Genomic DNA, 22,208 nt, shown 5'->3' with positions numbered 1-22,208 from the left:
GCAAATATACGGCTAAATGCGCGGGAGCTGCTCGGTTCTCATTTCTTTTTTTCAACCAGTCGAACTGCTGCGTGACGCGCTCACACGCGTATATCAGGCGGATGTTGACAGGAAAGGTATTTAGCCGGACTTGACTGAATCGCTGGCTGGCTGGGTCCTGGCTCAACAGGTTACAGGTGCGCAGGTTCCGGGCACCCGTTGGCAGTAGTAGCTGTGTCTGTGTCTGTGTGTGTACTGGTACATTCGATATACTTACTGATGGCATCTTGATATGAAGATAGTGGTGGTAGGCTGTGGTACTGATGGTGTCACTGTACAGGAACCAGAGTCTCTCTCTCACTCTCACTACTGGCTCTAGAAAGGAAGAAAGTCTGCTTTTGTACGTTGGAGGGGGGGGGGGGGAGACCGTGCATAAAAGGGTCTGGCAAAGAGGCCTCTACTACCGTTTGGTTGGTAATATGGACCATATATCCATCCGCTCATCAATGCGCGGGTGGGATGGGATGGGAAGCAAAAGGGGGAAGTAATTGGGGGGATTCTGTCGAGCGAGCATATTTCATATTGCATATTGCATATTACCGGAAACACATTAACACATCATCCCCCTCCCCCCTCCACTGTCTCTTGCCCCTCCTTTCCCTCTCTTTCTCCCTCTCTTATATTACCCGGAAGGTAGTGAACAAGGTGAGTCCAAGCAGGGGATCTCTGTCGAAGCACGATTCAAAAGGCAAAGACCATATCTACCCACCTACACACCTCTCTTTTCCACCAAGTCCGAGGTACAAAGATGGCGTCGGGATACCTAAGGGTCGAGGGTGACAAGGTGGTCGACGGCAATGGACAGCAAGTGGTCCTTCGAGGGACAGCGATCGGAGGATGGATGAAGTATGTCAAGAAGCCCTTCCATATACCCACGCCATTGTGTCTACCTACCTACCTACCTACCCGCCCACCACGAAAGAAACCCCAATAGAAAGGGAAGAGGAGCAACCGAGTCACGCACGAGCTAACAACGCTCAATGGCCTCGCGCCTGACGCAGCATGGAGAACTTCATCACCGGATACCCGGGCCACGAGTCCCAGCACCGCGCCTCGATGGCAAAAGTCCTTGGGAGAGAAAAGGCCGACTTCTTCTTCGACAAGTGGTTGGAATACCACTTCACCGAGGCCGACGCGCGCTTCTTCGCCAGCCTCAACCTGAACTGTCTCCGGCTTCCGTTCAACTACCGACATCTCGAGGACGACATGAATCCGCGGGTGCTGAAGGAGTCGGGGTTCAAGCATCTCGACAGGGTGATTGATCTGGTGAGTCGAGTCTTGAGTCTAGCGCGGCGTTGGGGGTTCTATAGATCAATTTGCAGTTTTTACGGGCTGTTTCGAGAAGAAAAAAGAAGAGTGTCACCGGGCTAAGATCATTGTTTTATCACACTTCATCTACGATAGTGTGCAAAACACCAGATCTACACGATCCTCGACATGCACACCGCACCCGGCGGCCAGAACCCGGACTGGCACTCGGACAACCCGACCAACTACGCCGCCTTCTGGGAGTACAAGGACCACCAGGACCGGACGGTCTGGCTGTGGCAGGAGATTGCGAAGCGGTACAGGGACAACACCTGGGTGGCCGGGTACAATCCGCTCAACGAGCCCTGCGACCCCGAACACGTCCGCCTCCCGGCATTCTACGCGCGCATCGAAGCGGCCATCCGCGCCGTCGACAGTCACCACATCTTGTGGTTGGACGGCAACACCTTTTCCATGGAGTGGAAGGGCTTCGACGAGGTCTTGCCGAATTGTGTATACGCTTTACATGACTATTCGGTAACGTCTTCTGGTAAAACTGAGGAGGCTTGCGCCGCGTACTAATAGAGACAACAGATGATGGGCTTCCCTACCGGCGAGCGCTACAAGGGCACCGAAGACCAGAAGGGCAAGCTCGAGAGACAGTTCCTCCGGAAAGCCGAATTCATGCTGGAACACAAATGTCCTATCTGGAATGGGGAGTTCGGCCCTGTATACGCTGACCCGGCCGAAGACAAAGACGCAGAAGCAATCAATCAGGATCGGTACAATATGCTTGGCCAACAGCTAAAGGTCTACGACAAGTATAGGATCAGTTGGAGCATCTGGCTATACAAGGACATTGGCGTTCAAGGCATGGTCCACACGAACCGGGACTCGAAATGGAACCGTACCATACAACCCTTCCTGGACAAGAAAAAGAGATATCGGTTGGATGCGTGGGGGGTCCATCACTCGCCCGAGGCGGAAGCAGCTTTGGATCCCCTTGTGGAGTGGATTGACAAGATCTGTCCGACGGCAAAGGACGCCTATCCAGGTCCGTGGCAGACGGAGAGGCACGTCATGCGCGCCGTCATTCAGACGTGGTTGAGTGCCCAATTCTCGGACGAGTTTGCCAAACAGTTCGCGGGGATGGATTTCAAAGAGTTGGACGAACTGGCGCATAGTTTCCACTTTGACGAATGTGTCCAGCGAGAAGGTCTGAACAAGATCTTGAGCGAGCACGCTGCTCAGTGAAGAGCAGTTGCTATGACTGTGGCAGATGGAATGTTGATCCACCACCGGGGCAGGCATCTGGCCACCGCTCTTCCTTTTTCGACTCATCCACTGCGCCCAATCGGAGATCTGATGCCCTACTCTCGAGGACACTCGACTACGGTGGCACGGTACCAAGGTACATACCTCGTGCTGATTCATCAACGGCAGGTTTTGGCGCTACCAGTGAATGTGAGCTGGCACGGCAAAAGTACACTAAAGACAGTGCAGATGTGAGGTGTGAGGAGAAAATGACAGTGTTTGCGACCGAAACAGAAAAGCTGGGGGGGAAACTTGGACAACGGCGGCCGATTACGCATGCGGGCATTGCGGAGGGCAGAGTTGGGAGTGATCCTGCAGAGGATTAGTATGGCGCTGTTCGTGAAAGTGCGGGTTACTCAATATCAATACTTTCTGGCATTTCACAGAGTCAAGCTCCACCTTTGGATGACCTCCGTACTCGGTAAGCTTGCAAGGAAGAGCATCCATTCGACAAGTCACAAGCGACCAACATCACAGCGGTCGTTGGCACACCGACCTGTACGAGGTAGAGAAGCAGTAACCGACGTCAGTTGCAAAACCTGGAGAAGAACGAGAATTTGTCAAGAAGCTCATTGTTTTAATGATTTTGAATAAAGGCAGGACATGATCGCACTTGGACAAGACCACCGCGCCCGTATAGACGTAGATCACTCGCGAATGACTCGCAGGCAACCTTCACACAATGTTGCTGATCGGGCGGCAGTGGCAAAGAATCCTGTTCCAAGGGAACAGAAGTCGATCGCACAAAGTCCGAGAGGTCGGCACTTCGTGGCTGCTGAAAAGGGCTGAGGTCAAGAAATCTTGTGTAGTATTGAGATCACGAGAATGTTACATGGTCAAAGGCGAATGTGGTTGGACAGAAGGAAGAGAAATGATGATGCGGTGGATGCAGTGGCGGTGGGTGGCGGTTGGAGCGGCTGGGTTAGTGATGGCTGCTAACCAAGGTCGAAACCTCTCTGGGGTTCCCTTATTTGTACGCTCTAGGTAGTGTAGGTCTAGGTAAGGCGTGGTGAATGTGGTAGGGATGTTTGTACGGAGGGTGCTTGTGCTTTACCGCTGCCCGAACCTGCCTGGGATGGGGGTGCCCCGCATCGCGACGACCTATCCCCCACGAGGAAGCTGCGAACAAGTCAACACAGCAGCTGGAGTACGCACCCTCTCACAGGTACTGGGATCTTTGTCTGTCTCATCCACTTCCCAGTAAGAATATCCTCTGCTCAAGTCGAGGAGGCGTCCTCACATCACTCTGGTGTAGAGTGATAGTGGGCTTGGGTCCTGAATTACACACAGCAAGTCGCTGTAGCCGTGCTTCCCAACGGCAGAACGTTACTGATGGTCAGCCCCACCCTCTTGTTGCGATCATCCCTGTACTGGCAGAACTGGTCACCAGCCTCCAGGGGAGGATGAATCCTGCCAATGAGATGCCCATGCTTGGGCCCTCACCTACCCCAGCTTGCCTAACAGACTTGATAGACTTAACGGGGCGGGCCCCCATCTTCCAAATGCCATTAGCCCACGGTCTTCTCCCAGCTCCCAGCACCGAAACCACCCAGAAAACCATTGCCTAGGCATGCCAGGCCCTTGCTTCGACTCCTCGCCTACAAGCCTCGACTCTTGCTAATCCCCCGCGGTCTTATGGCCATGGTCGAGGCTTGACTCGCCCATGTGCCGCCTCCTCTTCTGATCCTTCAATCATCTCATGTGAGCGAAAAATTATTCTCCACACGCACGCTGTCCTCTCTACCATTGCTGCCGCCCACCGCTCACGCCCGAGGATACGGGTGCTGTCTCCGATCGCCTGCCGTCGACAACTACCTCAACAGTCACGGTCTTCTTCTGAGCGTCATCATCCACCCGACAACAACAGTACTTCCAGTTTTTGAGCTATGACAGTGGCTGTGTGCTTCTGTCGCCGACGAATCCTGCAGACATGCTCTCCCGCATTCCCCCACAAACCCACAACTCATACTCGGAATTCCACGATTATGCTCAGCGGCCCGACTTGATCAACCCCCAACCTCAGCAGCTCGCCTCCATGCTGCAAACCCAACCAAAGCCTTACGACAATGACAATCTGCAGGCTGGTCGCAAGAGGAGGGAGTCAGAGCTCGACCCTCATGAATCGAGCGAAACCGCCGCAGTTCGGCGCAGAATAAGTCGAGCCTGCGATCAATGCAACCAGCTCCGTACCAAATGCGATGGCAAACAGCCGTGTGCTCACTGTACCGACAATGCTCTCGTCTGCGAATATGCCCGCGCTCACAAGAAAAGAGGCCGGGCGCCTAAGAAAGAGACGGATACCACAGATGAACCCAACTTTGCCAATACTGCTCAACCAATCTCCAACAATGCGTCCGCAGTGCGTCAATCCGCCGGGCCCAGGAAGTATTCCACGACTTCTTACACTGGTCGCGATGGCATGCTGGATGGGAATTCCTTACCTACCAACAATACTCCCCCGAGTGCTGGGTTCGACGCCAACCATCACCAGGCCACTTTCTTCACCAATTTTGATCACTCTGCGGGAGTGAGCATGTCCGCTGCCCGTCAACTTCACGAAATTGATCAGTCCATGGTTCCGCAAATCACTCAAAGTCAGGCCATTGACTTTGCCGTTCCCAGCCAGGCGTATGCGCCGTCCACCCTCGACTCGATACATGTACAAGGGGCAGTACAAGGCTTTGGATTTCCGCTCGGAGACGACTATTCAGTCGCCTTTATGGGGAAAGCACCCATGGTCGAGTCGCCGGATTGGCTCGCGCTCACGTCCCCGATGTTCATCAACGACCCCTTGCCGGCGCAGCCTCGCATTACAGATACACTGAGATATCCCGTGCTTCGTCCTTTGCTGCCTCACATTGAATCGATTATTCCCCAGGCTTTGGCATGCGATCTTTTAGAGCAGTACTTCACAAGTTCAACTTCAGCTTATCTGAGGCCTGCCAACCCATATATACTAGGCTACATATTCCGAAAGAAGTCTTTCTTACATCCTACCGACCCTCGCCCTTGTACTCCTGCACTGCTAGCAAGCATGTTGTGGATCGCCGCGCAAACAAGTGATGCTGCTTTCTTAACAAGTCAGCTGGATGCCAGAGCTCGGATCTGTCAACGACTGTTGGAACTCACCATCAACATGCTCAAACCTTTAATTCACAGTCATCCAAATACTTCAGTCCCGACGCCGAACCCCAACTATCCGCAGATGGGGGCTAACGACGGTGGGCTAGGCGCGCTTGTTGTGCCAACACACTCAGGAGGTCACGGTGTCGATCGGGCGCAGATTGACAATCTGGCGACCTACATCCACCTGGCTACGGTGGTCTCGGCAAGCGAACGGAAAGCAGCGAGTCTTCGTTGGTGGAATGCGGCCTGGTCACTCGCTCGAGAAATTCGACTAGGTCGCGAGCTTCCCCCTAATCCGCCGGAGCAGGATGGCGAAGAGAATAACCCTGCAAGCAATCACACGGAAGGCCACTCAGGGGAGAACCGAAAGACCTCTGTGGATGATACCCGGCGCAATTCAATCGGTTATGTGTCGGAAGAAGAACGAGAAGAACGACGACGGACGTGGTGGCTCTTGTATATGCAGGACCGACATCTAGCGTTGTGTTACAACCGACCCATGTTTTTCTTGAACAAGGAATGTGAAAGCCTGCTGCAGCCATTGGATGACGATGCTTTCCAGGCAGGGCGGTTTGACAAGGCTTCGGATCCAGCGCATCGGAGAAAAGGGTTGAATATCGAATGCACGTCGCACAGCGTATTCGGCTATTTCCTACCTCTGATGGTGATTCTCGGAGAGATATTGGATCTCAATCACGCCCGCAACCGACCACGGTTCGGACCTAGAGCCAACAAGGCTAAAAACTGGGACGATCATACAGACGAGATCACTCAACAATTAGAGACATATGGACAGAGTCTGAAGGATTTCGAGGCATCTGGCGGACATTTCCAAGATACGAGCCATAACGATGTGGTCACCCCATCAGTGGTGTCAGCCGGAACGAATGACTCTCACAGTGCTTCAGAACTGGCCCTGCAGACCAAAACAGTGGTAGCATATGGGACGCATATTATGCACGTGCTGCATATCCTGTTGACTGGCAAGTGGGATCCGATTGCGTTGCTCGACGACAATGACCTCTGGATCTCTTCCCAATCATTTGTGACTGCCACGGGACACGCGGTGAGTGCCGCGGAGGCAGTGGCCGAAATCATCGAAGACGATCCCGACTTGAGCTTTATGCCCTTCTTTTTCGGCGTGTACCTTCTCCAAGGCAGTTTCTTGCTATTGTTGTTCGCCGACAAATTACAAGGCGACGTAAGTCCCGACGTGGTCAAGGCGTGCGAGACGATTGTTCGAGCGCACGAGGCGTGTGTGGCCACGTTGGATACCCAGTATCAGGTAAGTGAAATCGAGCTTGAAAGGACATGACAGACGACTGATACCGAGAACAGCGCAACTTTCGGAAGGTGATGCGATCAGCCCTTCAACAAGTGCGAGGTCGCATTCCTGAGGATTTGGCTGAGCAGCAACATTGGAGACGCGAGGTGCTTGCCTTGTATAGGTGGACTGGTGACGGCACTGGGCTTGCGTTGTAAAGACACGTCTATGATGTGCGTCCTGGGAGGCATGTGTACGAGATACATAAATGCAATTGGGAGGACTCTTCTTGTTGTGTGCATGGCATACGCAAAGGCAACTGCTGCTGCCGTGAAGACCAAGTTGGCCAAACGTTCTTGTTTACGATGGATGGTATAGGCATCGATGACGGATTAGGATTTGTTGTGATGACGAAAGAAATCCAAGATACGGAAATTGGACAAGGACAAAACGTTTTGTGATGGCGGCGGCGCGTTATCGCGTGCCTCTGGTGCTACGGTACTCGGTGATGTACCCCGAGCAACCTGGTGGCACAAGATCTGTACTCGGTTATATCAGGGCGAGCGTTTGTGTGCGTTGTGGTACTCGTATTCAGTATGATAAGGTGTCGAATTTGTTGATAGCTCAGATACTCCAAATGTCAGCAAAGCGGACGAGGCGAGATTGGCTTTTGTCCAAGGCTTATGGTGAGTGGCCAACGTATCCATCTATCGGACTTTTTCCAGGCACACAAATCAGAACGGGGAGGGAGATCGGTAAGAGTGTGAGAGGCCCAGATGGACTTTGTTCAAGAAATGACAGGATTCGTGGTTGATGCCGCGCAAGCATTGCTCGAGTACCTCGTATTGTCCCTGACGAGGAATGATTACGATGGGGAAGGACTCGTCAGCGGCATTGCGGGGATCTGAAACGAAATCAAAATGTGAACATGGAAATGGCAGGGGGACAAGTGGACAAGCGAACAAGGGAACAAGGCTGCTTACGAGTATTACTGCCACCAGCTGCAAGTTGGGCGCAGTTCCGGTTAACAGCGGAAACCAATTCCCCAGTCCGTATGTATGTACGAGTCGCATTTTTCGTCCAAGGCATGAAAATATTCGCCGTGAGGCTGCTGCACCTGATTCACTCCTTTTTTATCCCACCGTACCAAGGACTTTCGACATGCTTTGGGGGCTTTTCGAGGTGCCATCCAGTGGACGTGCTCAGGGAGCCACAGACGCCCGTTTGATGCTCAATTAAGCGACAGGTTACTTGTAGAAAAGTCCGGATAGGCGTCGGTGGGCGTCCTCATTCCAGTTAGGCGTGGCCCAAGCCCGCCACGCCCGCCTAGGTACCCGACTATTTGTTGTGGCGAGCTCCCGTGCCTCCCCAATGGCGCACCCCCAAATGCACCCCCTTACCTCAACTACGAGTGCCGGCCCGCACTGCGGACTGGCGTTGGCTCAATTTTACCAAGCCTGAGGGACATTTCATTGGAGGGCCGACGCCGCAAGCTTAGACAGTCCCCAAAACCTAACCAACGACTTCGCTAGTATCTCGCGCCGAAAGACTCCATTGATGCTCCATCCACCTGATCCCGCCATTTGTGCCTTTGGTGCCAATCCATTCCCAATCAGGGCCGATCCTCCATTGCCATGGGCAAAGAGTGCGCGGTGGAAATAGGTAAAAACAACAGAAAGGCGAGAGAAGAGAAGGGACAAACACAGAGGAATACGAGGTCAGAGAGTTGTTTACAACAGAACCTGGAAGATACCGAAAGAGAGAGAGAAGAGTCATTCGACACTTCGCCCTTCAAATACCTCGTACAGACCATCAATCATCGCCGGCACTATCTCAGTGTCCACCGGCAAGAATGCGACGAGACACCATGTCTCTTGTTGCAGCCACACCAATGCTCCAGGTCCAGGTCCAGGTTGGATATCTGTGACTGCTGCCCCTCTCGCCTGCGATTTCTAACCATCATCTCCATCCACGGCATTCTTCCATTCATCCATCCCATCATCTATCAATTGATCGGTTGCGCGCACGTCAACCTACCCTCCTTTCGTTTCTTTCCCATCACTCGTTTCAGCATCTCAACAACTCTCGCTTTTTGGTCCAACACATCACGCCTCTCCTGCGACCCTAAGAACAACTTCTCTTACCTTGCATTCTCTCCCACCGTCATCACCCAGCGTTCTGGACGCCGTACCACAGGGCCCCCAGCCAAAAGCACCACTTTAGGAACGACGATCGTGTCGCCAATTCCACACCGCAACCACTGATCCCCTTTCCAGCATCCGAACACCGTTTTCAGTTTCCCTCTCGACAGATCGGGCATCGGCCTTGCTGCAAGCCAACGACGACGACCTGCATCCACGATTGCGATTTTGCGTAAAACCGGGGCAGCCTTCGCGTTTTATCGTTGCTCGCCTCAGCCCCAAGATCCGTCCGGTGTCCTGGGAGGGGGCTGGGCCCGACGCACAAGTGTACCACTACCTGTGTCAACGCACCCAGCTGACCGGAGTCCCTACTCGTACAAGCACGACGGACTTGGACGGAACTGTTCTACCCGCAGAAGAGCTCCCGTCCAACGCCAGCCATGCCGGCGATGGCGACTGCACAACCCTCGGGTGGGTGGCCTTTTTTGTCTCAGTCGGGAAGCTTACCTTGCAGAGATCACGTTTTGTTTGGCTTTACCACTGGCATCTTCACCAACCATTTTTCGTTTACTGACCTCACGGACCCATAGGGCTTTTCTCAGCCCTGCCCGACCCTAGCCTGCCATTCTTGATCGTTATTATTTAGCTGTTTATCCCCCTCCCTCTACCAGCTTTATCCATGCCTTGTCCGACACTAACTGACCCTTGTGTCTTTTCTTCATGCAGACGAGTTTGATATGGCCAGGTTGCAAAAGTCCTTGAAACAAAGACAGCGTCATGCAGCCCAGAACAGTGCCAACGTCACCAAGCTGACTCCCGCCGAAATTCGATCGCTTAATAATGGTGCCCTTACCTCGAAGACGGGTAGTCAATCGAGCTCGAAATCGACCTCAACTCAATCTCGATCAAGACGTTCAACCAATGCAACTCCTCCAACAACCCCGGATGAGCTTCCTGCCTACGGGGCACAGACACACCGAAACTCGATCTCGAGGAAGAGCAACGTGAACATCCCAACCCCGCCTCATACCCCCAATACTCATCGCAGATCCTCTCAATCCAGCACTCATGGCGCCCACCACCACGGCCATCATATGGCTCATGGCCATGCGAGCGGCATCATCCACGCCCCTCGACCTCGAGGATCTGCACAAGCTGCATTCATGTCCGCCAATGGCTGGTCTTCCCGTCCGTCGAGCTCTGGATCTTCGACATACCGGGGACTTCCTACCTACCGAGGTCCAGAAATTACACGGACAGGCTCCTTGACCATGCTACAGTACCCGTCCCAGAAAATTGTTTCCAATCCGCTGTCCTACTTCTCGAGACCACGGCAGAGCCAGGTCAGCACTTCCCCAGAACGAGGGAGACATGAGTCGCCGGAAGTCAGCATTTATCGCGCTCAAAGTTTGCATAACGTGCGCTCCAACTCTGTACCAAACGTCAGTGCTCCGTCATCAAGACCAGCGAGTCCGCCCAGAGTGACCGACTCGCCAGTGTCAATGATTGTGGATATGGACAAGTTCCCGGCCGTGGACTCGGCGGACGATCCTCACAATCAGCCCAAGGTTCCACTTGATGAGGAGGTCACCCCAGCCGAATCCAGCCCGCAAATCGATGACACTCAGTCCAAACCTGTGACAGATTCGCCTGTCGAACCAGCAAAGGAGACTACGCCTCCCGAATCACCCAGGAAGGAAAAAGAAAAACAGAAGCGATTTACGATCCATACGGCCCTCTTTAATAGTAGAGATAAGAGCAACCATGATTGTGCGGAAACCACCAGTAAACTGAAAAAGGGGAGGAGGCGGACTCTTTCTTTCAGCAAAAGCAAAGAACCAGACAAGTCTCAGAAGAAGGCTGCGACACCAGTCGAGGCGATCGACGAAGTCAAAGTAGACGGGGCGACGATTGAGACCGAAGATTCTTCGACCGATCCGGCTACTCGCCCTCTCTCTTTGATTATTCCAAGCGATTTCAAGGGGAAAGAAAAGGAAATTGTCAGTGCTCCGGTTTACGCTCGATGCGCCTGTTGTGGGAAGTTGAAGCGGCCTTCGGGATACGCGAGCGAACTCAGTCCGGTGCTGGAAAACGAAAACTTGAGAACAAATTTCAGCTTTGAGATTGAACGAACGTCAGGGACGTCTGAGAGACGAGCTTCTGACGCAAGTCGCCACAAGTTCATACCCATAATCCCAATGGAAGTGGGCGAAAACGACACGCGCCAGGCGACAATTGAACCATACTCGGGGCCTACGACGAACCACGCCGAGCACGAGCACACGTCCTCGATGGATATGAACATCGCCTCGTCAAGTCCGGTCAAGCAGCCGATCAGCCAGCCAAATTCGAGTCCACGAAGAATGAAGAGGCTTTCCACACCATCTCGGTTTACTAGGTTTGGCAGTTTACATGGACGACGAAACGATTCAACCGTGATCGCCGAAGAAGACGAGGACGCCGAAGCGGAAGGAGAAGCGCACGAGAGCCAACCTCTGCTCGGAGAGGCATTGGAGTCTGGGGAAAATGGTATCGTGAACCAAATCGTTGCTGCCGCTGCAGCAGCAGATGAGCAGGTGATTGCGACCAGTACGCCTGTGGTTGAGCCGATCTCATCAGCGGACCGCGCATTCATTGAACCAGTGCCTATGATGGCCACTTATGATTCTCAACTCTTGACCAGCGAGATATTAGAGAGTGTCCCTCTCACACGATCAAGGGCGAATTCGAATCCAGAGATGTTCTCTACACCTATCCGGGGCACCACACCCGTGATTTCCAACGTCAATCTTACTCCTGTCGTCACTTCCGGTCTACCTGGTGCTCTCACTCAGGCTCAGATCGCACAACACGAAGAGGTGGAAGATAGTCCCGACTCTGACGCTAGGGACGAAACACCTACTTCAGCAGCTAGCACTGCAACCACTCTGCCGACTGCCACGTCACCTTCAGGCAGTGGAAAGACGGCAGCACTGACGTTCGAACCGGAGTTTTCAGCGGCATTCTTTGAAACACCGGATCTCTCTCTGACTCCGAAAATCGAGTCTGACAGGAAGTTGGTGGGAACGGATGCGCAATCAGAGATGGAAAAGGGCAAGCCCACAGGAATGAGGAAGTCAACGGCGACGGCGACAACGACAGAATGGGTGGCCGAAGTGATGACTGTCAAAGCATAGGTGCAGACTCGGTTTTTCCGCTGGACACAGTGGTAGAAGTTTATTTTGGGAAGCAGTACAGCACTGTATGATGGAACCATTACTAGATATATGATCAACTAAACGTATTAGGATTAGCGATGTGACGTATCACGGACAACTGGAGCATGTGTGTGCGTGTCTGTGTAGTATTATGATTTGAATTAAGACGTGACAACGGGGAAAGCGATGACCGTGTAGAGAGAGAGGATTGATTTGAATGACGCGATATCACGTCGAATTTTGACGCCGTTGGTGCATTTGGACATGTATATGTGTACCTGTTCTAGGTATTTTGTGATGATGTATACATGTATCCCGTGTGTGTGTGTGTGTGTGTGTGTGTGTGTGTGTATGAATATACAATGAAAAAAGTAGATTACGGCGAGATTACGGTCGGGTGGAGGAGCATTCATCGAGCGAGCTTCAATCCGTAATAATTGGGTGTAGGTACATGTACGTACATGTGGACGCAAGTACGAGTCATGTAGCTAACTACTCGCTACCTAGGTACAAGTACTCGGTACACTCGCTGTCTGTATGTAATGAAGTGTACTCGGTACCTCGTACCTACTCGTGTGTAGTGTGTGAAGTACCGAGTAGCCGAGTACATTTATTGAAAGAGCCAACGACCTCGCCCCTCTCTACTACCTTCTGTGGCTGTATCGGCTCTACCCTCTCTCCCTGCTTCTCCTTCTTTTCTTAGGTCCTTGCCCGAGATCTCGAGTTCTTCGCTCACCCGTTTCTCGTCTGATAATCTCCTTCCCTGGTACTGGATCTGGCTAGCTACCTCCTCTAGACAAGAACCCAACTCGTCCAGACCCACGCCACCTCGCAGCCTGCCCCGAGCAAGAGGACCACCACGCCCATGACTAGCCCGACCCCGACGCGGGCCTGGGCGTCGCGCCGCCAACTCAGCGCGTACTCGTTGCCCGCGACCGTCGTGGTGCCGTTCCCTGCGGCGGCGCTGCGGCCGGGATAGCCAAACAGGATCCAGAACGTGGTCGTGAGGACTGAGAGCATGAGGAGCACGAACGTGAAGATGGCCATGGAGGGGAGCGAGAAGGTGTGGTGGAGGTGAATCGTGGGGGGACCTTGGTTTTGTACCGGCAGCAGTGGTGGTTGGTGCTGTTGAAGGTGGAATAGGTATGATGCGTAAGGATTCGCGGTGTATGGTGAAGAGATGGTCGACGGGGAGGAGGATAGGGGCATGGTAGTTGCCGAAGCATGGGCCGCGAGGGATTTCGTTCGGTGGAACGACGACATGGCGGACGGCTGGAAGGGCATTCGGGGGAGAGACACTGAGGGTTGTTTCCCGACGAGTCCTCCGCCTGACCCCAAACCTGCACCTGCTCTGGCCATGTTATTGAGACTGTTGGCTTGTATTGCGGACGAGGCCTCATTGTTGTTACTGATGCCGTCGCTGTTGGTGCGCGAATGCATAAACGAAAAGACCGGACTCGTTGCACTGCCGTCTCCCTGCTGTGGGCTATGACCGTATCCCTGCGCGTAGCCATCATGCTGGGCTAAGTGGGATCTACGGCCACGGCCGCGGGTGCGACGTGCTGGACTCGCAACATTGGCATTGTCGATGCCGTTGTGGTCCTTGCTATTGTCGTTGCCATGTGCATCGACGCTTTGGAGGTTGCGGAGCCAGAGCAGCCACGTCTTCCGCCGGCGCCCAACGCGCGGGTTGAGGAGATGCCGCACGAAATCGGCGCCGTCAAATTCTGTGGCACTGCCGCTGGTTCGGAGATGCTGCGGTTGGCCGTACCAGAATGGCACGTTTGGATCAAAACACTGAGCAATACCCGTGCTGGCAGCCTCCAAGCTCCGGGCGCAGAACCACCATCTCCCTCGGCCCATTAGCTTCGTCACGTAGCTGTGCCGCACCATCGTGAATAGCTGCTCGTCATCAAAGGTCGCCTTGTCCGTCACCTCAATCTCCACTGTAATCCGGGCGGACGGGTGACGGGCCAAGCGAAGGTCCAGGAAGAGGATTTCCGGGGCCGACGGCGAAGGGAACCGGTCGGATTTGGCTGTCAGGGGCGCAGGGGTTGGTGAGAGGGGTGTGGGCTTTGTGGAGAAGGGAATCCCGGGGGCCATGTCTCGTTTCTCGTCGTCGTCCTGGATATCCTGACCAGTAGTGTCGTCGTCATGGTTCGTGGTCTTGGTCTCGCCCTCGCCCTCGCCCTCACCGTCTTGTTCTGCCGACTTTTCTGTGTGGTGAGAGAGTGGCCTCGAACGCTTTATTTTGGGCGTCTTGTTTCCCGTTGCCCGTGCACCGGGAGCAGCAATCTGGTCAATCTCTCCGATGCTGCTGTGTCTTGCCGGGTACGGGGTGCTGACAATGTTCTCACGGTACAATTTATGGTCGTGGACCCCTTTGTTAATGATCAGATCCGTGGGCCGGATCATCACCCGACGCGCTGGGTTGCGCACCGGTGCTGAGATGGCACGGGAGAGTTTCTTGTCATTCTCGGAGGGAGGATTCGCGCGGAGACCGTCTGTGATGATAGAGGGAGGAGAAACATAGGTGGTATTCGTGCTTCCACTTGTTGAGTAAGTTGCGTTGGATGTCCGAGGCACTCGTACAGAGCCAAACCCGCCAAAAGGTGTGGGCAAGGTGTCGAGTGCTTCAATCCGACTCGGAGTGTCTGGCCACTCGAGGATGGTTTCTTTCATCGTATCGCCGCACTCGGTGCTGACTTCGGCAGGCACCCGAGGGAGCGCGGTGATGTCGCCCTCTTTCTGTTGCTGCTCTTCTCGACCTTCAAGCGCCTTGAGAGCATCGCCTGGACCGCCTGGGACGACAGGTTCCTCGCTCTTCTCGACATCGGTCAAGTTGGAGAGATGTTTGAGGTCTTCGCCCAAGGTCTGCGATGTTTTTGCCGTGGACGGCCCATCATGCGTCGATGTCGGGGTCGAATGAGGAGCATACAACCTGGGCACCGAACCGCCGGAGCTGTTGCTGTGTAGCACGATATGCGGCTTGCTCACACGGACGCTGCTTGCTCTGTGGATAACTGGGCTGGTCTGGTCGAGCTCAGACGAGGCATCCGAGTCCGAGGTAGACATCGTTCTCGGTTGCCCGTCGCCAGCGGTGGCAATGATGGGAGGGACATCCCCAAACGGTTGAAGCTGCCTGGTCACAGGATCGTAAAACGGGTCCGTTGGACTCGAGTTTGCAGTATCCTTTGATTGCCTCTTCAACTTTGACTTCCTCTTGAGAAAACTCCGTCTCTTGTCTGGCAGTGAGGAGGGCGGTTCCGGAAAGGCGTCAGATATCTCTGATTCCGTGGTTGTTTTGGACCACCGGCTGACTTCTTTGGGAGGCGGAGGCGGGTGTGGCGGATCCTGGGACTGTCGCATCAAGCGAGAAACCCCTACCCGCCAGCCAGAAGCTGGAGATGAGGATTGGGGCATGTCACCAGATGTCATTTCGTTGATCCTTTTGGCGACACTGGCTTTTGGTCCCTCTTTGTGAGGTTTGGGAGTCGCTCGATGGATAATGACTTGTTGGCGGGCAAAGACTCGTATCGGGCTTGAGGGATTGAAGACCATGGGTACAGAATGCCCACCACCAGAGAGATAACAAGGAGTTCGAATTCAGCTTCATCGCTGAAGGTTGTTTTAAGCGCCTCCATCCTAGGTAGATGTTTGCGGTGAGCGTTCATGTTGAAAGAAGATTTTGCCGTTTGCGGCAAGTTCTGTTCCCAGAAAGACTGGCGATGAAGTTTTGCAGAATCCGGTCAAGTCTGGATAATTTGACTTCTTCGGAGAGAACAAAGAAGAGAACAGTCGAAAAAAAAAACGCTTTCTGCCAACGCGATGACGGGCGTGCACGCGCAAACCTGTTCGCAGCTCCAATCTCAGATGGTGACACAGAATGGCTTCATCGAGCCGCATTCCAGCCTCAGCCTCGGAACTTGCCCTGGCAATACGGGCAGACATCGAAGTAATCAAACAGCGCTTGACTCAAGCTCGGACCACCGACGCATTCCAGCTTGCCGGGATCGAGGAATTGCCTACCGCATTTAGAACAAAACATGGAAATGCCGGGCTCTTGGATAGCAACGAAGGAAAGACTGCACCGGCTGAATTGATGGCCTCGATTGCATCTTGCTCGACTCGGGTCTGCTGAGAACGGGATGATCTCGCCACAGAGGTCGCAAACTTCATCGGCTAGAACGCTTTCTTCACCTCCAGATCCAGCGCCTGCGGTGTCGCCAGCGTCATTATAAAGCTGTCGCTGATCAGGGCCATTGGAATCTTGAGGAAAGGCTCTTGGGGGAAGTAGTTTGAGCAAATCATCTGCCCAGCATGTAAGAGACGAGGAATCTTTAAATTGCAGTTTAATCAAGGCAGCAGCGGTCCGCACAATGTGTTTATCGAGGTCCGTTTTCACCAAATCTAGGGATGACTCCATGATTTGCTCAAGAATGCGTTTTTGCGCCTCGGATGGACTCTCGGGGAGGTGATCGGAGACCGTTGGCTCCTGTACGAGGGTGAACACAACTGTAGTGCGTTGACTTGAGGGGGCGCCGTACTCGATCATGTCTGAAGGATGTAGCGAGATGCATGCCGCTGCAATCGTGCGGTCTGGAGAGAACACAGTGCCCCAGCAATGGACTCGGATCCTTCCATCAAGGCCGAATTTGCGATCGAAATCGGAACGAGATTTCTGTATCGCAGATTCAAATTGGCCTTGCGTGGGTGTCTCTGAGGACAAAATGCCGGACGCCGACTGCGCGGGCGTCACTGTAAGCACCATCGTGGGTTCGGTTTTCCCATTACCTGCACCCATCCACTTGACTTGTAGCGACAGATATTTCGCCTCACTGCACTGGCCAAAACTTACCTTGACATCCAGGGCTGCCGTCCCGGAATGCTTACTTGCTTCGCCTTCAAACTCCCATTCACTTGTCTCCAACTTTGAGATTGGTGAGGTTTGGGCTAGGATCGTTCGCAAACCGAGCTTCTTCATTGCACTTGCAGTCAAGTGCTGGAAACCGGGAAATTTGTATTGTGCAAGAAGTTTGTATGACCAGTGTCCATATACAGCACCATTCGTCTTCCACAGATGAAAGAACGAGACTGTGAAATCATCATCGGCCACAGCTAGGAACTGAGAGCCCCACCTGGATCCCGCAGGAAGCGAGAGTGCAGGCAGCCAGTGGAAGGCACGCACTCGTTGTTTTCGTCTGGAACTGCCGGTGTCATCACCGCTGGATGGAATGGGAAGATACTGGTTGACAATTGCCGTTCGCTGCCAAACCCCAAGTCTGCCGTTAGACTCCCAGAGCGATAGAATGAGATTCGAGGTCAAAATAGCTAGGGCGCTTCTTCGGTAGATACCCAAACCGGCTGGGGACCAAGAAAGTGACACAACTGTAGACTCGGATAGTTCCTCCCCAATGGAAAACTGGGTGATGGTGGCCAGTTCTTGAGAAGGCCACTCTGACTGCTGAAAGTGATTGACGCGGAGAGTGAACGTGTGCCACTGCTTGTGCCCGGGGTCACCCAGAGATTTGGAGGCATCGCGAGGGGTTAGGATATGCACCAGCTCACCTGCCGCGACAGCCAGATCCTCGGACGACCAGGTCAGCGCGTTTCTGCAAGTTGGCCAGTAGGGAAGAGTCACAGACTCCAGACCGTCTCTGAGAGTTTCCATGGAAGATGATACCATGGGATTGGCTGGAGAGAGCTGAGCGGTGAAGGCCTTGCAGCAAGTGAGAAGCGACGAAGTGGCTCAGGCTGACTGGCTTGCCGGATTGTAGGTGCAAAAGATTGTGTCGAGACGAGTCCAGGAGGCCAGTGTCAGCTTGGCGAAAAACCCCCCGACCTGCAGGCGACTCGCATGAAGTTGAAATCCCTTGCCTCAACTGCCCGGATTCAGCGATCACGCATATTTTATCCCTAGAGACAGAGTTATCAAGGAGTGCAAGACATTCGCAAAGGAGTGATGCAAAGACCAAACCCGCTAAAGGCCCACGGTATGTACAAACCAACATTGGCTTGGGGGACAGGTGCCAAGATGACTCAGCCTTGCACGTGGTTCGCTTGGCAAAAGACGAGGCTGGCCTGGATTACTGCGAGTTATCAAGAACCGACCCGGTTCCCGATTTCCGAGGAAGTCATTATTCTGGGGGCAGGGGGTAGTCAGGAAGTATGGTAAAAGTAGGTTCTCGATCCTCGCCTAGATACCGCCTAGGTACTACCACATGTGGTAGCTCGGCAAGTTCAAAGAAACGAGACCGCGAAGGTCTGGGGCTCCGGTGCTTGTGGAGCTGGAGGGACTCAATTGTTGTGGTGGAGAGACTGGTCCAATTTGATCCTCCTGGAATCAAACTCGAGAGAGTAAGTGAGCGAGTCTAAATCCATCGTTCCTCCTGTCAGCATACTGCTTTCGGTACAAGATTCCCAAGGCTTTGTTAGAGAATGAAGTGGTCATATACTGTGGCCTGCTTTGAAGCCGTTGTCTGGTGATGATGACATTCTGGCTCCTCCTTGGAGACACGAGATAGAGGGGATCGTTGGACCGCATGTTCGCATCCAAGGTTTTACGATGTTTCAAAAGTTGACGTGTGTTATTGGTGGCGTTGTGTAGCGGCGGAAGATTAAACAACATCAATCTGGTATCGAGCTGGTATTGAGATGGTATTGGGTCAAGTCAGCGGTCATGTGACCACCACCTCAAAGGGGACATGTCCAGCCTGAGCCGGAGACGCTAGACCTAATACCGACCTAGCGCCACTACGGACATGCCAATCTTAGCAAAGTGGCCTCAGGGGCTGTACAGTACCAGTATCAGGGGAACACAGTGGATCCCCCGTGGCTGTACCGCTCATGTTCCAAAATTGGAGCTGCCAAGATCCACCCTTGATCTCTTTTCGGCATGACCGTGTTATGATTGACAGCCGCTAGTCGTGCCTAACGTGGGCTAATGTATCGTTGTCGTCCAATTTTCAACGCTGATGATGGAGCGGCTGAGGCCACCTGAATGCCCGCCTCCTGAGTCCTGAGCAGCAGAGAAACACAAACCTGTTAGCCACGGAGAAAAGGTCTGACTTTCTTGTGCGCCCACGCTTGCCCCCCCAGTCCAGTCCTGCAGTCCTGATCGTAAGCTGCGCCCTCCTGATGCGCCTATCACATCATCCACGTTGGTGCTTCTGAATAATTGCATGATGGTGGCCCAGCCCAAGCCTGCATTGCCTTATGGCTGGCCCTAATATATTACCGACTCCTTGACGCCCACACCCCCCCAAAGGATCCATCCCCTTTTGTTGTCCCCTTCCATATCTATTCATCACTTCCCTTCGTTTGGTTTCTGCTTCTCTTGCAATTGTCAGTTGCAAGGGCAGTTCCTTTTTTTTGCTTTTGCCTCACAATGGCGGCCTCCATCTCGCCGTCGGTCATCATGACCCAGATCTCCAGCTACCTCAATGCCAACGAGACCTCCGACGTTCTTTTCCAATCCCAACAAGCTGTCAATGCCATTGGGACCTACAAGTGGTTCATTGGTACTGGCATTTTCGTCCTGGTTACCGCCATTCAGATCATCAAATATGCCATGAGAGATCGTCCTCCCCCAGGTCTCAAGCTCATCCCTGGCCCCATGAGCACCATCCCATATATCGGACGCGTCCACGATGTCGACCCAATGGCCCCGTGGTTTGCGATGAAGAAGTTTTGTGATGAATACAACGGGATCTTCCGCTCCACCATCTGCGGTGAGATGCACATCTGGGTCGGTGACGCGCAGATCGCCTACGACTTGCTCTGCAAGAAAGCCAGAATTTACTCTTCTCGTCCCATGGTGCCTGCTGTTCCGGGCAGTGACTCCCAGGGACAGTATCTGCCTCTCTTGGCTCATGACGGTGAGTTTGGGCTTCGTTGAACAAGTTAAAAGAGTTTAAATACTAATGGAAACGCAGACCACTGGCGCAACCAGCGCAAGTTCGCCCACACCGTCTTGACCCAGGGCTTCAACCAGAAGTACTACGGCTATGTCAGCCACGAGGCCAAGCGGTTCATGTACAAGCTCCTCATTGACCCCAAGGACCACTTCGCTTTGACCGATCGATTCTGCGGTCGCATCAGTGCTCGTCTCGGTTACGGTAGCCCGGCCTCTGCTGCTGCGCACTGCAAGAACGCTGGTGAATTCATCCCTCAGATTTCCCCCTCGGGTCCCATCACCAATCTTCTGCCTTTCCTGGGCAGTCTCCCTGAATGGTTGAACCCCTCGATTAGACGTGTCCGCGAACGACGTGAGAAGGAAGAGAAGCTCTGGAAGGGTCTGATGAAGCAGGTCCGCTTGGAAATGGACCAGGGCATTGCTCCCATCAGTTACGCACGCACCTACTTTGAACGCAAGGAAGCCGAGAGCGGCAGCCGATCTTTTGGTTTCGACGACCATGAGGCTGCCTACGCCGTTGGTATGTTGGTGACTGTCGCCATCTTCACCATCGGTGGTCCTCTCTACTGCTTCTTCCTCGCCATGGTTCTCCACCCGGAATGGCAAGAAAAGGTCCGCAAGGAATACGACGAAGTCATTGGCGACCGTGTCATCGAGGTCTCGGATGCTCCCAACCTACCTATCCTCCGTGCTGCTATCAAGGAGTGCGTTAGATGGCGACCACCAGTCCCATTGGGTGTGCCCCGTCTTCTCGAGGAGGATGATGAATGGAACGGATACTACCTCCCCAAGGGCGCTGTTATCCACGCCGTCGACCTCGCTCTCGCCCGCAACCCCGAGCTCTACCCTGACGCAGAGACCTACAAGCCCGAGCGATGGCTCGAGAAGGAATACCCCACGTACAAGGAGCCTCTTACGGAACATCCCAGACTCATGGGCCACCACGGTTTCGGAATGGGTCGCCGCATGTGCCCTGGTATTGAAATCACCGAGGCTGAGTTGCTCGTCGCTTGCGGCAGCATCGTCGGCTGCTTCGAACTCAAGCCCTACATGGATGCCAACGGACAACCCAAGTGGCCCGATTCGAATGCTTTCACCCCCAACTTGATCGGCGGCCCTCTCCCCTTCGAGATGGACGTCAAGGTCCGAAGCCCCGAAAAGGCTGCCCGCATCAAGGCCTGGTACGAAGAGAGTGTCGCGGACGAGGCTGCCGGCAAGATTGCAGCAGGCTTGTGAAGAAGAAAAAAAAGCGCGGCCAATCAACTATAATTTATATCTACAAGGGACAGCCAAGCTGTCAGCCAGCCCAGCCGTCTTGGAAAGAATTTTTGCACCTCTCCCCCTCCCCCCATATTTGATCAAATGCAAGGCGTTGTTGGGAAGTCCCAGGTTTTTCTCTCTCACATGTTAGGGGGACATGTGTAAGAGAAGGCCGCCCTTTCATGTTTTGCTGCGCGCGCGCTGAATTGATGAGAACGAAGACTCGACACTTCAAACATTGACTGGGCAGGTGGTTGGACAATTGTATGTGTACAGATACCATCTGAGAATGTGTCGTGAGCAGGAGGGGTAAATAACTTCTTTGCGATTTTTGTTTTTGAGGTAGAAGCCGAATTTAACGACCATATAATCTGCACCTGTTTCTTTCTATCGTCTTTCAAGGGTCTTTGCTATTTTTCAGGAATTGTTTCCACGGCAGATGAACTCATTAACGCGTTATTGAGTGTATTGACTAGTGTCCGAAGAGTCTTTCAATCTACGGACAACTTGTTCAGGATGGACTTTTCATCCCGCACACGGTCATTGGGTACCATTCACTGCCGATAAGCAATACATCCTCCTAGCCAGGGGTCGACATAAATCGAAGATTGAACCTTTTGCCCACCCTCGACTCGACGCTAACAAGCCAATCTTTGTGGCCATGGTCCGATCCCACGACGTTGCGCTTGTCCCGGAGAGGTTCA

The 22,208-nt window shown here is 53.5% G+C and overlaps 6 protein-coding genes across 6 annotated transcripts; 4 read left to right on the top strand and 2 right to left on the bottom strand.

Moving 5' to 3' along the window:
• Positions 1–787: 787 nt before the first annotated feature.
• On the top strand, positions 788–2,541 carry AYO20_04296 (hypothetical protein; the record flags this gene model as incomplete). The annotated part of the gene is made up of 4 exons (XM_022642594.1): positions 788–885; positions 1,041–1,305; positions 1,444–1,824; positions 1,882–2,541. The coding sequence occupies 4 exons, from the start codon at positions 788–790 to the stop codon at positions 2,539–2,541; spliced, it is 1,404 nt and encodes a 467-aa protein (XP_022501412.1).
• Positions 2,542–4,531: 1,990 nt separating this feature from the next.
• Positions 4,532–7,209, top strand: AYO20_04295 (hypothetical protein; the record flags this gene model as incomplete). The annotated part of the gene is made up of 2 exons (XM_022642593.1): positions 4,532–7,012; positions 7,066–7,209. 2 exons carry the CDS (start codon positions 4,532–4,534, stop codon positions 7,207–7,209), a joined length of 2,625 nt encoding a protein of 874 aa, XP_022501411.1.
• A 2,660-nt stretch (positions 7,210–9,869) lies between these two features.
• On the top strand, positions 9,870–12,308 carry AYO20_04294 (hypothetical protein; the record flags this gene model as incomplete). Its single annotated transcript, XM_022642592.1, has 1 exon — positions 9,870–12,308. The coding sequence occupies one exon, from the start codon at positions 9,870–9,872 to the stop codon at positions 12,306–12,308; it is 2,439 nt and encodes an 812-aa protein (XP_022501410.1).
• An 813-nt stretch (positions 12,309–13,121) lies between these two features.
• On the bottom strand, positions 13,122–15,890 carry AYO20_04293 (hypothetical protein; the record flags this gene model as incomplete). The annotated part of the gene is made up of 1 exon (XM_022642591.1): positions 13,122–15,890. One exon carries the CDS (start codon positions 15,888–15,890, stop codon positions 13,122–13,124), a length of 2,769 nt encoding a protein of 922 aa, XP_022501409.1.
• A 352-nt stretch (positions 15,891–16,242) lies between these two features.
• AYO20_04292 (hypothetical protein) lies at positions 16,243–18,000 on the bottom strand (the record flags this gene model as incomplete). Its single annotated transcript, XM_022642590.1, has 1 exon — positions 16,243–18,000. One exon carries the CDS (start codon positions 17,998–18,000, stop codon positions 16,243–16,245), a length of 1,758 nt encoding a protein of 585 aa, XP_022501408.1.
• A 1,716-nt stretch (positions 18,001–19,716) lies between these two features.
• Positions 19,717–21,480, top strand: AYO20_04291 (hypothetical protein; the record flags this gene model as incomplete). Its single annotated transcript, XM_022642589.1, has 2 exons — positions 19,717–20,206; positions 20,264–21,480. The coding sequence occupies 2 exons, from the start codon at positions 19,717–19,719 to the stop codon at positions 21,478–21,480; spliced, it is 1,707 nt and encodes a 568-aa protein (XP_022501407.1).
• Between the last annotated feature and the right edge of the window lie 728 nt (positions 21,481–22,208).

The sequence above is a fragment of the Fonsecaea nubica genome (assembly GCF_001646965.1).
Source record: "Fonsecaea nubica strain CBS 269.64 chromosome Unknown Scaff22, whole genome shotgun sequence".
Taxonomy (NCBI): domain Eukaryota; kingdom Fungi; phylum Ascomycota; class Eurotiomycetes; order Chaetothyriales; family Herpotrichiellaceae; genus Fonsecaea; species Fonsecaea nubica.
Note: the sequence above shows the minus strand (reverse complement) of the source record. Positions and strands in the feature narration are given on the sequence as shown.